The sequence below is a fragment of the Saccostrea cucullata genome, unplaced genomic scaffold, assembly GCF_032062105.1.
Source record: "Saccostrea cucullata isolate Sc308-1 unplaced genomic scaffold, CSIRO_AGI_Scuc_v1 ctg654, whole genome shotgun sequence".
Lineage (NCBI taxonomy): Eukaryota > Metazoa > Mollusca > Bivalvia > Ostreida > Ostreidae > Saccostrea > Saccostrea cuccullata.
Genome location: NW_026926499.1, coordinates 54,790 through 72,284, shown reverse-complemented (window position 1 = coordinate 72,284; position 17,495 = coordinate 54,790). Strand labels below are relative to the sequence as shown.

At 33.3% G+C, this 17,495-nt stretch overlaps 1 protein-coding gene across 1 annotated transcript in view; it reads right to left on the bottom strand.

Moving 5' to 3' along the window:
- Window positions 1–5,281: 5,281 nt before the first annotated feature.
- The window catches only part of LOC134271847 (sodium/hydrogen exchanger 3-like), a 28,192-nt gene continuing 15,978 nt past the window's right edge, over window positions 5,282–17,495 (bottom strand). Inside the window, exons 6-12 of the mRNA XM_062754058.1 lie at window positions 16,304–16,393; window positions 14,901–14,971; window positions 11,545–11,715; window positions 9,182–9,281; window positions 8,656–8,803; window positions 8,482–8,541; window positions 5,282–7,208 (exon numbers count right to left, since the gene is read on the bottom strand). Coding sequence (XP_062610042.1) covers window positions 6,142–7,208; window positions 8,482–8,541; window positions 8,656–8,803; window positions 9,182–9,281; window positions 11,545–11,715; window positions 14,901–14,971; window positions 16,304–16,393 — 1,707 coding nt within the window. The 3' untranslated portion in view covers window positions 5,282–6,141. The remainder of the gene's footprint in view (window positions 7,209–8,481; window positions 8,542–8,655; window positions 8,804–9,181; window positions 9,282–11,544; window positions 11,716–14,900; window positions 14,972–16,303; window positions 16,394–17,495) is intronic.

The window sequence follows — 17,495 nt, the reverse complement described above, 5'->3', positions numbered from 1 at the left end:
GTATCAGGCTAAAATTTTCAACATTTCTTTTTTTTGTGTTGTTTTATGTTCCCTATAAATTTTGAAAGCACAGAGTACATAGTACTAATTTTAAAGCCTCAGTCCACGAACTTTTTGATAACCCCTCGTATTTTGATATTAATTATTCCCTCACTCATTTAATGTCATACATAACTTTCACATTAATTTTTAGATAATTTATGATTTCTCCTTGTAATATTTTTCAGTGTTTTTGCTTTATTGCTTTAGAGAATATACAAGATATTCACTATATACTCATCAACATTGATGCTCAAAGACTCTTCATAAAAAAAAGTTACCATACATATCAATAGGTGCCAAAGTATATTCCACTATCTGTAAAGTTATAAGAAATGAGTGACAATGGCTTACTTTGAATATTGTTTTGTGAAATGTGTACATTGTATGTAACTGAGTAAGATGTGACCCCCTGTGATTTCAGAGGTGACCGTGACAGTGTCTCATTCCTTTCCGTGGGCAGTCTCTCTTGGCTCTGCGGCAGCGTCTCTATTTATCATCCTGATTCTTGTCTTCTGTGTCCGTAGGCATGTGCGGAGGAAAGCAAATAATAATTATCTCACCAATCAGGAGGAGGAAACTGATCGACTGACCATGGAAAATACAGAAAGAAATAGATTGACTAATCAAAATACAGAAAGAAACAGACTGACCAGTAAAAATACAGAAACAGACTGACCAGTCAAAATGCAGAAAGAAACACTGACTGATCAAAATACAGAAAGAAATAGACTGACCAATCAAAATACAGAAAGAAACAGACAGGCCAAATCTAGATAGTCTAAATGTAGAGAAAAACAGTCTGGCCAATTAAATAAGTGCTAAATCCAGAGTTGCAGAAACTGGTTTATCACGTCCACCATTTATCAAAAGAAAACTTTTTTATTTATACTCTCTACAAATTTGTTCAGAGAATTTTTACTTTCTCTGAACAAAATTAGCTACAGTTGAATTTTGGTATCTCCAACTCTGGTAACTTGAATACATGTACCATGGATATGTGGAAGTGATGTGGAAGTCCCAACAACATATTTTTTAAGTATTTTACCTTTAAAATCTCGAATCCTCTGATATCTCGGAAGTTTTTTCTCAGCCCCATCAGGTTTGAGATAATGAAGTTTGACTGGATTTTTGTAATTCCTTATTGGGTCTTTCCACCTTTCTGTGGAAAGTCCTCTTGAAATGCTTCTGTTTCTTATTATTTTATTTCTGGAGATGTTTTGAAACTGCAAGACTTATCGAAAATCTTTATAGTTCATGATACTGGATATTTAAAGTTATTCCGAAAAATGACCCCCCATATTCGATCTTTGATCCCTTTTGAAGTTATTGCCCCTTACGCAAGAAATGCTTGTTATCGCTACTCCTCCAAAACTGTAAACAGTAAAGGTATGAAACCTTCACCAATGTCTACAACTACTTGAGAGGACCTTTCAAACTATTCATTGCAAAGGATTCGTAAACCCTTTCTATGAGTTATTGCCCCTGAAACTTTATAAAATTTACAAATAATTAAAAATTTTCAAAACGAGAAGTCATAGAGACATGGGACCAAGTGCATAAGATTCAATGACCTTTGACCTTGAAATTTATGTAAAGGTCAAAGGTCAAGGTCATTCCAAAACTGAGAAATTAAGCTCTTTTTATATCTCTTTTGTCTTTCAGCATAAACTTAATGTCTTTGCATCATTACTATGTACTCTAAAAACTATTTCAATTCTTAGGTTTCTTTTCCACTATTTTTATTAAGGTCTTCCGTCTTCAGCGGACCTTATTTCATTCTTGTCCCCTAAGATTAACACTTTTAAAAGTTATTGCCCCTTGTGCGAAAAACCTTGTTATCACTACTCCTCTGAAACCGTAGACCGTAGAGACACCAAACCTTCACTAATGTCTTAACTGTCTTTAGGCCTAAATTCACTGTATAACTGCGAAAGGATCTGATGACCCCCTTTATGAGTTATCGCCCTTTAACGTCTTTGTACTTACTATTAAACCTTATAACTTGAAAATTATAAGTGGTAGAAGCATGTGGTCAATTGCATTGTGACCCTTGACCTTTGACCCTGAATATTTTTTAAGGTTAAAGGTCAAGGACCTTTCATTTTTTTTAATTTTTCATTTTTAATTTCTATTGTCTATGACAATTTTGGTTTCATATTCATTGAATTTAATTTTAAGGATGCAGATATAAAACAAAATAAAAATTCAAAAAGGTGGAAAAACCTCTTATTGTTCTGTGAACAATAAGTCTCCTAGTTAACTTCTGTTTTTTTAAAGCAGAAATATATTATTAGCAATGATAAAGTTATGTAGGAAATTGTAATAGAAATACTGTAAACGTGGAAATTTTGACGATGTGCCAATTTTGACTATATTGACGATTTTTCTTTTATCGTCAAAATTTACACTCGTCAAATTTCACATCATATATATAGCGTCGCAACAGACATTGACTATTGTACAATATTACCGTTTAATTTTCTTGGCTTTCCCCTATTAAAACAAGATCAAAGTTACTGTTAATTTCTTTTGCAATTAGTTATGAAAACATAGTGATATAAAATCACATTTTTTAAAACCATTGAAGCTGAACTAGTGTATCAAATACTGCATGCATAACTTAGCGAAATTATCATGCCGTGCTTGAGCTATTTTGTCACCTCAGGCAATTGACCACTTTTAATCGTACACAATTAGATACTTTGTACAATCTTACACATTGTAGATACTACTAGTCTGTACAAAACTTAAATTTTAGTTATTTGTATCCCCGTGATTTAAAAGATTTATAATTCTTGATTAAATATTACGTCAAAATTTACACTCGTCAATTTTCGTAAACAAAAAATCGTCAATTTTTCAACTCGTCAATATAACCACGTTTACAGTACTTAAATTTAGTTAGGTTCCTTATTCTCAGTAACTTGTTTCACACTCGCTTAAGCCAAAGGAGCATATGAAATGTTTTAAAATGTCTACCAAAGCTAAGAATTATTGTATGTATATATTATACAGAAGCATAGTAATTGTATGTAGTCAGCGCATGATTATTCATTTGTATTTTTCTCAAGTTGGTGTGTGTTGCATTTTATTACTAAGTATGTAATAATTAACATACTAAAACATACCCTTTTCCACACCACTTCAGCCATCAATCAATATCAGCCCTCCGGGCTTCGGCCCTCTGGCTGATATTGGTGTCTCAGGCTGATACAGTATGTGATGTAGAAAAGGGTATGTATTATTAGTCCCTTAACGGTAAAACCAGGGGAGACTCTAAGGTTTTATTCTATGTTTATGGAAGCATCCTATTGTATTAAAGATTCAAATTCAAATCATGAGTGTGTGGGTTATGCTGGGGCAAATTTATGTGATATAAATTTTCCATATTATTGGATATATGGAAAAAAAATCTTATTTGGTGATGAAGTTCAGAAGAGTCCAAGTGACTAAGGTCAGCATTTTGGCCCATGGGCCTTTTGTTTGTTTATCCACTGTTTAGATCAGTAAGTGGGTTCTATAAAATAAGAAAACTATCTTTTCTTTATTCAAAGCCAGAATAATGTCAGGTATAACTTCTGGCAATAATCACAAGAATGTATGGTTTATAATGGTATGGTAGTGTGAGAAGTAATTTATTGTGCTGTTTTTACTTGGAGGATTTGAGTGAATCTGTACTAGACAGTGAATCACTGTTCAGGGCATTGTTTGAGAGGAAAGCTATGTAATGATAGTGCCTCTCCAATGTTTTTATACAAATGTTATAAACTTAATTAATGGTTACATTTGTAACTTTTTTACTAAAGTGTAATGTATTTGCTCATTTTGTAACTTTTGCAACCCTGATTTTGTACAATAAACACTAGTCATTTGTCATATTTTCGTTTTGTTATATTATAATACTTTACAGTATTAGAAGCATGAAAAGTAATGTTAAGTGATGCAATTTTTATCATGCATAATGCATTTGTACAACCACAGGTCATCATAAAGGTCAAGCCAGTCTTTGTAAATGTAAAAGTTTGCATTTTCTATCGGCAGTAATGTTCAAATTGCTCTCTAGATCGTTTATTACGAATGGATGATACTAACTACAAAACTTGCTTCAGGTGATAGACCTGACTTTCATTTCCTGCATGTGTCAAAAAGGTGAAAGATCTTACAGCAGGTTCATTCCCTAAGTGTCTGTAAGCTAATAACGGTACTTGGATGAAGCATTTTGGGATGCACTCTACCTTATTTGCTTTAGATGCTAGACCTATCTATATAGCTACCTTTTTTGGATGAATAAACAAATTTGTTTTTGGAGCAGTTTCATTTGCAAGTTACAATAAGTTCTAGGTACTTGTAAATGGACCACCTTGTATGGATCTATGGGTATACATTAATTACCATACTGCATACTACCAAATTTTCTTCAAATACTGGATCTGCCGTAAATTTATTTAAGCAGGTTCATTTCAAAGTAACCATTGGCCTAACCAAAAAAAACCTTACATGTTTATGCACCTAGAAATGCACACTAAAACAGTTTAACTTACTTTAGAAGTTGGGTCAAACCTACATAATCCAGATGAATAAACAGGGTACCTTTAAAGCTTTGATGACAGAATTTGCATTATTGCATATTGAATTTGCCATTACTATATAATGATGCACACTACCACACTTGTTTTGGATATTGGAACGACCTACATAATATGGGTTATTGACCAATTAACTGGTTTTTGCAGCAATTTTATTTGCAAGTTACTATAAACCTTACCCGTTAATAAGACCATACTTGAACAGGTGCTCAAAAAATAACATATCTCAAAAAAATCAAATGCCAATGCAGGTAATCTTTAAAGATTTTCTTCAGATGCTGTTTCTAACCTACTTTTTCCAGATAAGTGAACAAGTTAAAAATTTGGGAGCAGGTCAGTGTTTAAGCAGATATGCAAGTCCTAATTTGTCCAGCATTAAAAGGACAATGCCTCTAGGGATACACACTACAGCTAACCTCAGTTATAACGAAGTCACTGGGACCTATGAAATTACTTTGCTACTGTACCTGACTTTCTTTGGATGCTGGATAGTAGACCTACATTTTCAGATGAGTAAAAAAAAAATAAAAAGGGTTAGGAATTATAAATGATGTTCAGTTGTCCTAATAAGCATGGTTAATACACTGTACCAGTTGCTGAATGAAACAAGTCCAAGACCTCCTCAGGATTACTTTCAGAATAATAATAAGAGATTTATTTTTATTTTTTTTATTTCAAATATTAAATCTCATCTCATTGTAATGTTAGGAAGATATTTTCAGACATGCAGTCATTTTACCTTACATGCATGCATAGTAAATAAATGAAAATCTTATAAATTTATTGTGAGTCATGATATGTTGTAAATTCAAATGGAACTTCATTTTGTAAGTATCTTCAACAATGCTTTTTTTTTCACTCTATCATGAGAAAATTTATTGCACATGCATTTTTCACTTTATGAAAGTTAAAATGCTGAAGCACACCTATGTCAATGAAAGTCATCTTTCATAGAAAGGAAATTAACTTTAGATGTTAACAATGTAGGGCCTCTTCACAACTAGAACAGGTAAGTGATATCAATTATACATTCTTCAGTGTTTAATAATTTAACACATTCAATAATTTGTACCAAGATTCCATAATAACAACCTGAGATTGAACATGTATAAATAGCCTACCACTAATCACTCGTTTACTAATGCCAGAAGAATGGGAATTGAGAGTCATGTTTCTTCCTCAACTAAAACCTGATATGCCATCTAATTTTTTTTTCATTGTCTCCTGAATTTTGAATCCCTGAATTTTTAAGTTGGCATTGAATTTTCAGTTTACATTGTGGTATTATAGTATTAATGAGGATGATATGATGATGAATTTTATAAACCTGATTTCATGGAATGATAACATGTTTTGAAGCTCAAATATTCAGCACAAAATGACTTATTGCCATGAAGAAATACAAATTTTGACACTCAGAAAAACATAATAATCACTAGACATATAATGACTAGCAATGCACATATAATTCTGGAAAGACAATTGAGTATTCTGGACTAGAGTGAGGCTGTCATCATAAATCATCGCGATCGAAATCCCAATCATCATCGTCATCGCCCTCTCCTTCACTGCTGCAGTCCGCGTCATTGTCACTGGACAGCTCGGGAGTGGGTACGTGAATCGGAATAACGATCCCTGCCTCCTCGCTTATCGTTGCAGACAACCACTCATTAACGCGTGACACAGCTTGGTCGTGAAAGTCTAAATCCTCTAACATGGACTCCGAGTGGAGTCGTGACTTGGTCATCGGTTCTATAACCTGAAAGTGTTTCGGCAGATCAGGAGCTGAGGCAGAGCCTGGTAGAGATTTCAATGGTTTGTGGACTTCTCCGTCATCACTGTGACTCTGTGTTATAGAGTCCTCAGAGAAATGAACTGTGGGTAAAATAACATGATGTGAGGGGGGCGGAAGAGTATGATTGGATAACAGGAGATTATTTTTAACTCCGTACGTTTCCTTCATAGATGGCACTGGAATATTGTCTGCATCTTCACCATGGTGACTCCATGGTGGGGGAATAGTGTCCCCAGAAGCATGACTTTTGCTGTCAGTTTCATCCAAAGCAGAATTTAATTTAGCCACACATGCATCCAAACACTTTTCGATTGGATCATCCCTTTTAAAAAGATCAAAGATAGATGTATGATTTTGCCTGTGTTCAGGAATTAAGGTCACTTCGGGGGAAGCATAGGGGGATCCAGATTCTTTCAGGTGACTGTAGGAGAGGTTGTTAACCCACGTGGGAGCCTCGGCGACAATGGGGGCGCTGTCGTCTGAGTATGCCAGGGAGGAGGAGAATGGAATGGGATCCCGCGGAAATTTCTTCCACGGAAAAACGGATTCAGCTGCGGTTACAATCGGTTCCACTGTATTTGGCACATCAGATTTCACGCCCATCTGCTGGCTTTCCTGAGCAGGTGCCTTTTTCCAGGGTAAAGGTAGTTGTAATGGTTCTATTTCACACGGGGATTCCTTTTCGTTTGCATAGGTGACTGTGGAAGGTTCAGAATTAGTTTCCGCAATGGAATAGCTTTCAGAGGAGAGGTCAGAATTTTCTGTGATCTGGTCAACTCCATGAGCTAATGATAAAAAACAAAACACTCTAAATCTACTGCTTCATTTAAATTCACTTTAATGAAACTAAAAAATATTCTCTTTCATGGGATTGTCTTTACATAAAAAATACATATACAAAAATTTTAATAAAATGTATTAATTTAATTGTATGTATAAACATTAAATCTTAATGATATAAATCAAAATAAAAAACAAATCAACTTTCTTGAATAGCATAATACGAAATTACAACAAAAGACACATCATGACAAATGAACAGAAGTATTAGTTACATACAAAGGAATCAGTATCAACATAAAGAAAGGTGTTAACTTAATATATATATATTATATAATTAGGAATTAGAATAGCACACAGTTATTGGTGTTATAACAAGGCAAACTTGAGAGTCTTCAGGTAGTGAAATTTTTAAACTTCTTGCAACAAGGTTAGATCTATATAGTGTTTATACTGTATAACAGGTTATTTTAGCGACTGCCAAAGCTAGCAAATATCCAAAAACTATTATTTTTAGCATACTCTAATTATCAGCTTTTATTATTGATTTGATTATTAGCTTTTTAGGATTTTTAGGGGCTTTTAAGGGGGATCATAACTATTTTTCCTATACAATATTTATCATTGAACTTTTAGTGATACTTAATTTTTGTGATACCAAAACCATCGCTCTTAATAATGCCAAACTTAGATGATTGCTAAATATTGCTGTTATACAGTATTTCTTTTAACACAAGATCTTTAATAAAGTTTGCCCCCTCCCTTTTCAAATGAGTTATCTTTTTTGAAAAAGAAGACAGTATGTGAGTAGATAAATATTCTTAAACTGTAAATGTACCACACATGCTGATAAATGCCCAAAATAAGACATACATAATGAACATAAATGCTACCAGTTTGTTAAATTGTCAACTAGCAAATAAACACTAGTCAATGGAAAGTTATTAGTAAACACTAAAAATAAATTTAATGTATATCAAAACATGAAAATGCTGCATATTTAGTACCCTGTTTACATTACTGACAATACTAGTTGCTAGTAAGTACCTATCCATATATGTCTACTAACTACTGACAAAAATAGGCTTTCTGAATTAAGATTTAGACACTAACTTATCAATCATCAATAAAACCCATTTTATAGTATGATTCTTAGAAACAGCAAATTCATGCATGATATAATCACACAAAAAACAACAAAAAAACCCAAACTCAGCTAGAGAAAAGCCAAACACAGATGGCACATGCTAGTCCACATCAATCACAAGAATTATTTACCATCGTCCACTGGCTGTTTAAATCTGATAGTCACATTCTCAAATTCATCACTGGTTTCACCTATAAATAAAAAGTCAAGTTATTTTCTACTTTGGAACAAGGTAAAAACCTTAAAATAACTAGAAATCCCGCAATAATTCTCTTGGCATTTCCTTAATCAATATTACGTCTTACTTTTGTCACTTTCTTTCCGAGCCGCATTGCTACCTCCTCCTACGGGAGGGGATGACCTTGGCTTCTCTATGACAACAGTTTCCTTGACAACCGGGTCCTCGACACACTTGTAGATTGGGGGATCCTCCATGTTTACAGTTAGCGACTCCTACAAAGAAAGGAAATTGTTCTACTGTACTTAACAAGTAATCACCTAGGTGTCACATAGCTAATTCATTCTTACTGTTTGCCATTGTCAGTGGTATGTCACATAAGATTGTTACTGCCTTTTTAAATATTGCAAATTATATTCAGATTCTATGCATTCTACTATTTGTTTTCTTAGAGTTTCAAATAATAATTTTACTTCAGAAAATTTCCCCTCATAATTATTCCATGAATTATATAATTTACATTAAATGATTACAGTATTATAATATGAAGATTTTATGTGACAAGATGATTAATTTTCAAGATAAACTTTGTACACTACAAATTAATCTCATGTTGTTTTCTTCTGTTAAATAAAATACTGAAATGGTCTTACATTTTGATTAGTGGGCTCCACTTGCTCGTTGGCCATGTTTTCCACTCGGAACCCTGTGTTTACGAGGCCTGACGGTGTCCTTCTGTACACATTGGACGCCCTACATCAGAAAAAAACCAGAAAAAGGTCAGACAAGTGTGTCATAAATATGGCATCTCTGTCTTATGTGGCCAAAAGTAACTAATTAAATGTCACTCAGATAATTTCTCTCATCAACCGAATTTTTAAAATTTTAATTCAGATTGCACCTCCCTTTATAAATCACACCTGATGACAATGTGTCAGTTATTTAACATTATATAGGACTGCTCTATTTCCATCTCTCCTTCAGTTTTACTAAAGTAAATAAGTAATAAAACCTTCACATTTTTTTATCAGCCTTAATCACAATATATAACTCTGCCCAAGGTTTTCTTCCATAGCTTTCCTTTGGAGATTAGGTGATAACATTGATTTGCCTTTTATTTCAATCCAAGAGAACATCTTATTGCCTGTACGTCTATATACCCGATTGATAAACTGATACAACTTCTGTACCCTCCAACCAAACATTACGTAGCTTATTTAATATTTTATTTATTCCTTTGGATCTGCAACTATTGATTGCTTGTGATATAACTGATCTATATCAGCCAAGCCTCTAAAAAAAATCCTTTTGGAACATGTGGAAATTTGCTATTTATAAAATTTCCACAGATTCTTTGTTCTCAATTGTTTTGCTACTATATTCAAGGTTAATCTTTTAAAATTATCAGAAAGAAATATATGAGAATAGCAAGAGAGTACTTTTAACTTTTTGATGGAAATTTCCAATAGCTAAGATTTGTTATTTTAAGAGTACATCAATCAAAGCCACTGGTTGTACCTTAGAAAGGATGCATAACCCCTTGTAAAAGTTCCCTCATCAAATATCACTCTACCAGCGTCCCACATACAAGTCAACTATTTCCTGCATTTGATCACCAATTTAAGTCTTACATAAAAGAATAATCATTTCCTCAATTAGTCAATTACCTCGCTAATCAAAAGATGTTGTCTGTCTGAACTAAGCTGCAGAGAACTGTGGTTATACATGAAAAATACACAAAATCAGGCCTCGATAGGACCCCCAATCCCAAACACAGGGCACAAATCAAGCCATCCAGGTGTCTAGTACAGAGATTTCTTTGAACCACAGGTAGAGCATATATACTTTGTTTCATATGTTTGTCTTTAGTGACATAATGAATTCCTAGTCTATGATGCGTGACATTTTGTCATGGTCCTCTGAACGTAAGGCTAGACATTTTTGATCTTTCAAGTAAACATTCTTACTGACACAGATAAACACATCTCCATGATCTCGGTCCCAGCTTTTATGACTTCACATCTTAAATGCGCATATATACCACATGACCTTACACCCTTCAAACTAAAAGGGCACACAGAAATATAGGCTTTAATATGCTGCAGTACAGAAGTTGTAAAACTGTTTAGAGGTAAATGCCCTTCAAAATAGACATTATATATACGTTTTTACAGCAGGAGGCTATGACGCAATTTATCCCACTAGCTTCTTACCTTAATGTTATTTTAAGAACTGATAATTTTAAATACTCCTTAATCCTAATGATATAGTAAGAATAAAAAGCCTTTTTATTCTCAGTCTGTCCAACAAAGATATTTATTTTCTTGTAAATAAATCAGTTTGTTCCTGTATGCTGTCAGCTGATAAGGGGATATATTGGTGATTATTTGACATGTATGGATAAAAGCCCCCTAATCCTGTACTAAAAACTTTACACTAAGTGACCAGTTCAAATATTTTAGGACAGGTAGAACCAGCTAAATTAGCTTTTGCATTGTCTCATCAAATAATTAATATAATGTACATATTTAAAAAATGCAGGACAAAAAACACTAGAATACTGAAAACAATAAAATTAAGATAAAAGTGCATGGACTGCTTGAAACCCGTTTTCCGTTACTGGTGCTAAGGTTTCCTAATAACAGATTTTCAGACACCAATCTTGATAAAGCTCAGGGCTATTATCTGCCTGTATGTTATCTTTCTTGTTTTTTCTCTCCACTGGTTTAGTTAATCTAAATTTATGGCTTCCTATAAAATGGGGATTTTAGGTGCAGACAAAAAAGTAAAAGGTGAACACAGGAGTAATATATACCTGGCTCTAGGCCTTTTATAAAAAGGTACAAAGAATGCCAGTATAAACAAACATTGTCTTTATTGCCCTCCAACCAATTTTGCTATTACAGTAGTCTAGCCAAAATCAACACTAGTATACAAAAGATCAGAGCCCAGCCATTTCCCTCTATAAGTCCTATGTGTTTCTTTTGTTCTATAAATACAATGTGAGGTAGCTTACCCGGAGCTGACCAGCGGTTTCCTCTGGCTGACGTCCACCTCATTCCCCACCTGATCAAGGGCCTCTGCAACACTGATGGTGTGGTACACCTCCAGAACCTTCTTGGCCTTTGTCTGGGGGGCCTCTTTGTTGAACAGGGGCTTCAGGTAGTTATGATTGAAATGCCGAAATCTGTAAATAAACCTCGAGATAAAGGACTCTATCAGGTGACCCTATACAGGGGCATTAGGTCAAACCGGGTAAAGAAATCTATAGGTGGATCCAAAAATTATTAAAAATTCTTTCACACATAGAGAAGTAGTCAACCAGTCACAAGTCCTTGTGAACTACTGAACAGTGAACACAGCTTTAAAGTTGATTTAAACTAGAATTAATCAGTGTGCTTTAAGAGGCTTTTACCTTTTGTTTAATGACTGCACTAAGTATGAACTTTTGTTATTATTATAAACAAGTACCTGCCCTGTAGAGTTCAGAAAAAACTAATAACATGTTATGGGAAATGTCTATCTTACAGAGTTGCACAAATAATAATAATAATAATAATTTATATCTGATGTATTCCATGTCAAAAGTTTCAGATCAATCATTGAATTTTGACATCCATTTTTTTCTTTTATCTAACCCTCATGAATCATGTACAGAAATGAACATCAATATGAATAAATAAACCATAGTTTCTTGACATACACAAAAATCTATTTTTCTTATATAATTCAGACAATTTAAAGCAATAAAAGATTTTCCACCCCACATCTAGGTCCAACCACCCCAAATTATTCCAACAGTTGTCTGAACAAAGATTGTTAAATAACGTCAATATTGGCAAGGAAAACTGTTGTGGGAAAGAACTATAAAAAAGCAATAGACAGCATATAAAAGAAAAAGAAATTGATCTTTGATTATCAAATACTGAAAATCTCATGATGCAATGAAACCCCGGACTCCTGAGGCACTATAGGAACTCTAACTGTGGTGAAACTTCCTGCATATTTTAATAATCCCCATTGTTCCGACTTTTTCTGACAGCATACTGTGTTTTCAATTGTAAATATGACCTTGACATCTTCATTATGGTTTCAAACAATGTTAACAGTTGTTTCTTTTGTGAATATGGGCTGGAAGAAGAAAATGCTTTAGAAATATTTAACCTGTTCCCACAACCTTGGTGTACTGAAAACTTTGGGCCTTTTCTTCACAATAGCGGGGAAGTAACAGTTACTCTCATACAATAAATAATGACTTTGAAAAACAAATTGCAAAAACTTTTTTTCCTGACATCAGTTTTATGCTTGCACATCTTTAGATCAATAGAACCTGGCAGGGGAAGCTGTCGGGTGAAAGGAAAGATTGATGTATCGGCAATCTTCTGCGTTTTCTTGAACAGGATATTGAGTACAGAGACATTGAATCTTGCATGTCATTGTTATTTTGAGCGTCGCTATTTCAAATAAAAATATGAGGTTTTTCTGTAGCTATTTGATTATTGTTTATGGGAAAATATTGTCGACTTCTAAATTATTATCTCTACCACAGTTGTTTCCTATTTAAAGTGTGTTATGAAAACTGCGCAACATTTTTTATTTAATCTTGGTAAACGTCACCCTTGATAATTTGAGAGATTGCAGTAAAGTAGATCCAGGATTACTTGGGGTTTGGGGTTTCTGGTGAATTGATTGCCTTGTAAGAAATTCACAGAAACAGATATTTCTTTTTTCTTAAAATACTCCCCATAACACCAAAAAGATCCCAGCCAACTATCTTCAGGGATTAAATATTTATGATAGTCTGCTGACAAAGAGTTTAATCTATTCTGCCGCTATATTACACTGAAGCAGCAAGGTTTTTTTTCTGTTCTGTATTGTGTAGGATAGCTTAGTTTAATTTTATTTAGAAGGTTCAAACAAAATTTCTGATTTCTGTTCCATTCAAATTTCAATGAAATTAAAATTAGGTTATACACATGTGAGGTCAAATTAAAGTCTGAATGAACTATGGGCCTATATACATTGTATTAAAAGTTCACTAAATCTAAGGTTTAAAATTTGGAAAACTTTCACAGAAGAGTACAATGGGTTCTCATTGAATGTCAAGAACAACTTTCATTTAGGCAAACTTGTCCATAAAGTGAACCTGTGATCATTAAATAGGAAAATCTACCCGCGATCAAAGGGATAATCCTTTTATTATGATTTAAGTGGATTAAATAATGAACTAAATCTCCTTACAGATTTCTATAGATCAGTATTACCCCTCATTAAGGTCAAGATCTGCATAGACTTTTGGACTGAAATCTGGTTCAATACTCATTGTGACGTCACAATTATCATTCGAAGTTCAAATCATTATATAGAATATTAAACCAGATCACACTTCTGAATTATGAATATACGTTGTAGTTTAATATTGCTGAAGACTGATATTGCAATACCAAAAATCTTTTGTAAATCTGAAAATATTTATTGAAAACTTAATTAGTTATTTTCTGATATTAATTTATTTTTAATGAATACTTTTTCCATCAGCTGTAATATTGCCCCCCCCCCCCCCCTTCTAATGTATTTAGTGAAAATAGACTTTTAATGAATCAGCACTATTTCAAACAAAAATAGTTTGCCTTAGCAGTTGATTAAAAACTTAAATTCCTGAACATTAAAGAAAACCAAACAAACAAATTATGTAATAATTTAGCTACGGCAAGGATACATACTGTTTTTCCTTGAAACCAGCACAATCGCATTCATATTTCTTTTTATCAAGAAATTAATTGGCAATTCCTAGAAAGTCATATTTGGTAACACTGAAGAGTATTTAAATTCTACTGTTTTTTTTTAATGACAAAAATAGTTCAATTTAATATTAATGATACTCAGAAAAATGTTTGCTTAAAATTACACATGATATTTGTGATACTTAAAAATAATCTTATTTATTTATGAATTTTATTTTTCAAATATTTCAGAGAAAAAAGCAGGAAGAAAATCTTGTGAAATTAACAGGATTAAGAATCCTCTATTACTTTGTTTTTATTGGCAACAACAAGGCAGAAAAACAGATGTGGACCATCCCTCATTAAATATGTCCATAACACAAAATTAACGAAGTGACAAACACTTGGAGGGTAAACAGACCTAATGACCAATAAACCTGCTCACGTTGCACGTACTACTGCTGCAGTGACAAAAACATGTGACAATTTCATGCTAGACATCACAGACGCCAATTAATAGTCATCAACATAAGATCAATATTCTCCGTCTATAAGGGGACAAAACACAACATTTCACAACATTACATATTTAATTACACCTGGCTTCCCCACCCTGTATTATAGACCGTTAAGTAGGTAATCTACTCACTTAATCCGCATCAGATTGTGACTGGAATGTTTTGTAATCCCCTCCATACCCGCCATTAGATGGTCCATGAACTGAAAAAGGAGAAATTTGTTTACCATATGATCTTTAGAGAAATTGTTAACCATACTATCCCAAGAAAAAACTGTTTACCATATTTCCCTAAAGTAGTTACCATACTATCCCTAGAGAAGTTGAGTACCATACTATCCTTATAGAAGTTATTTACAATACTATCCTTAGAGAAGTTATTTACCATACTATCCCTAGAAAATTTGCATACCAAAATATCTTTATAAAAGTTATTTACCATACTATCCTTAGAGAAGTTATTTACCGTACGTACTATCCCTAGAGAAATTGTTTAACATACTTTCCCTATAGAAGTTGTTAATCACACTATCCCCAGAGAAGATGTGTACCATACTATCCTTATAGAAGTTATTTATCATACTATCCCTAGAGAAGTTATTTACCATACTATCCCTAGAGAAGTTATTTACCATACTATCCCTAGAGAATTTATTTACCATACTATCGCTAGAGAAGTTATTTACCATACTATCCCTAGAGAAATTGTTTAACATAATATCCCTATAGAAGTTGTTAATCACACTATCCCTAGAGAAGTTGTTTATCATACTATCCCTAGAGAATTTGTACACCATACTATCCCTATAGAGAAGTTATTTACCATACTATTCCTAAGGAAATTATATATCATATTATCCCTATAGAAGTATACTATCCCTATAGAAGTTATCTATCATACTATCCCTATAGAAGTTATTTACCATATATTAGCCTTATAAAGATGTTATTTACCATACTATCCCTATAGAGAAGTTATTTACCATACTATCCCTAAAGATAAGTTATTTACTATACTATCCTTACAGAAGTTATTTACCATACTATCCCTATAGAAGATATTTTCCATACTATTCCTATACACTGTACAAGTTATTTACTTTTCTATTCCTAGAAATGTATTGTTCCGGAGGTACACACATCAGTGATTTCATAAAAAAAAAGGACAGGAAAGAGATAGCTGCATGAATGCCCTTCATACTTTTATATACTACACAATAATTGTACAGGAAGAAATTGGTGTGCTGAACTAAAAACTTGTATAGTGCATAATATCAACACACTAACTTCAGTATCAACACAGGGATTAAAGATATCTCATGAACCTTCTATGATTCACAGTAATATTTATGTATAACATCACATCCCTTATCCATTATATTGTTATTATTTAATGTCTTACGACATACACTGTTCATTTGTAAAAAAAAAAAATTAACATGATAGCAAATCACCAGCTGTAAACTGAAAAAATATATAATCTCTTATTCTCAGTAGTTTTTGGAAGAAAAATATAAAGTGCATGAAGTACTTACTGATTCTTGAATTTTCTCCGTCATTTTTGGATCATTATCTTCCTCTTTCTTCACTTTGAGAGCATTCACAACAGGTTTAATGGTGATTCCCTGTAAAAGAGCACAGAAAACATTAGTCCTAGCCTCCCCTACATGTCCTCGTTAGTCCTGGCTGTCCCTAACTGTCCTCGTTAGTCCTATCTAGTCCTAACTAGTCCTATTTGTCCTGCTTCATCCTCCCACACACAGAACTGACAAACTAGATCCCTCACAGGACACCATTGATTCACACGAAACTACAGCATGCTCACAAGGTCACATCCTATCTAGCTACATCAGCTGAGCTAACATTTTATATAATATATACAGCTAGCAGAGAGAAGGGTAGTACCAGAGGAAAACAAAATAATGAAAAAAATCTAACCTGTTCCTAAACTAGCCTCGGCATTTCTTCCCCTATTTTCTGGTGTCGTTACAACAAAGAAGTACACTCATGCACGGAAATGACGAAGTAAAGAGGCTTTGAATTACTACCACAGCTAGGTTTAAATACTAAAATATATATATCACCCACACTGACCTGCTCAGAATTTACTGAAAAGCGTCTACCCCAGTGTAGGCATTAGTGTGTTTTACATTGTACTTTATAGAATCAAGCCAATTGTGCTTTAATAAACTCCGTTATATCATTAGGGGATTAGAGCCACATGGGTCCACGAATTATAAGCCCACACTCTGACACTATAGTAGAGTTGTAATAAATAAACTGTTACAACCTATTTACCAACAGTAGGATCCTAGCTTGCCTGATTTATATACAAGTTTAGCATGATTAAATTCAAATTTTAAAGATTTTAAATATAATTTAATTAAGATTATAATAAAATATTAATTTCCTGCTTATGCATTTCCTAACTTAACTTAATTTGATCTCAAGGAATTTTATAAATCATTATCATGTTTTTGACAATGAATAGTAAAAATGAGTTTGAATAAAAAATATAGTGTAAAAAAAATAATTGTTGACACATGAAAATGAAACTGACAAGAACAAAAGGCATATTTTTTTTTTTTAATTTCTAGGTCATCAAAACTTGATGGTAATGACACAATCTGGTCACTGTCCTACATAATTTGTCAGGTTAATATAAAGTTTACATTTAACTGGCACATAAGCCCAAATCATGCAAGGGCAAACATCTCCTGCAAAGGT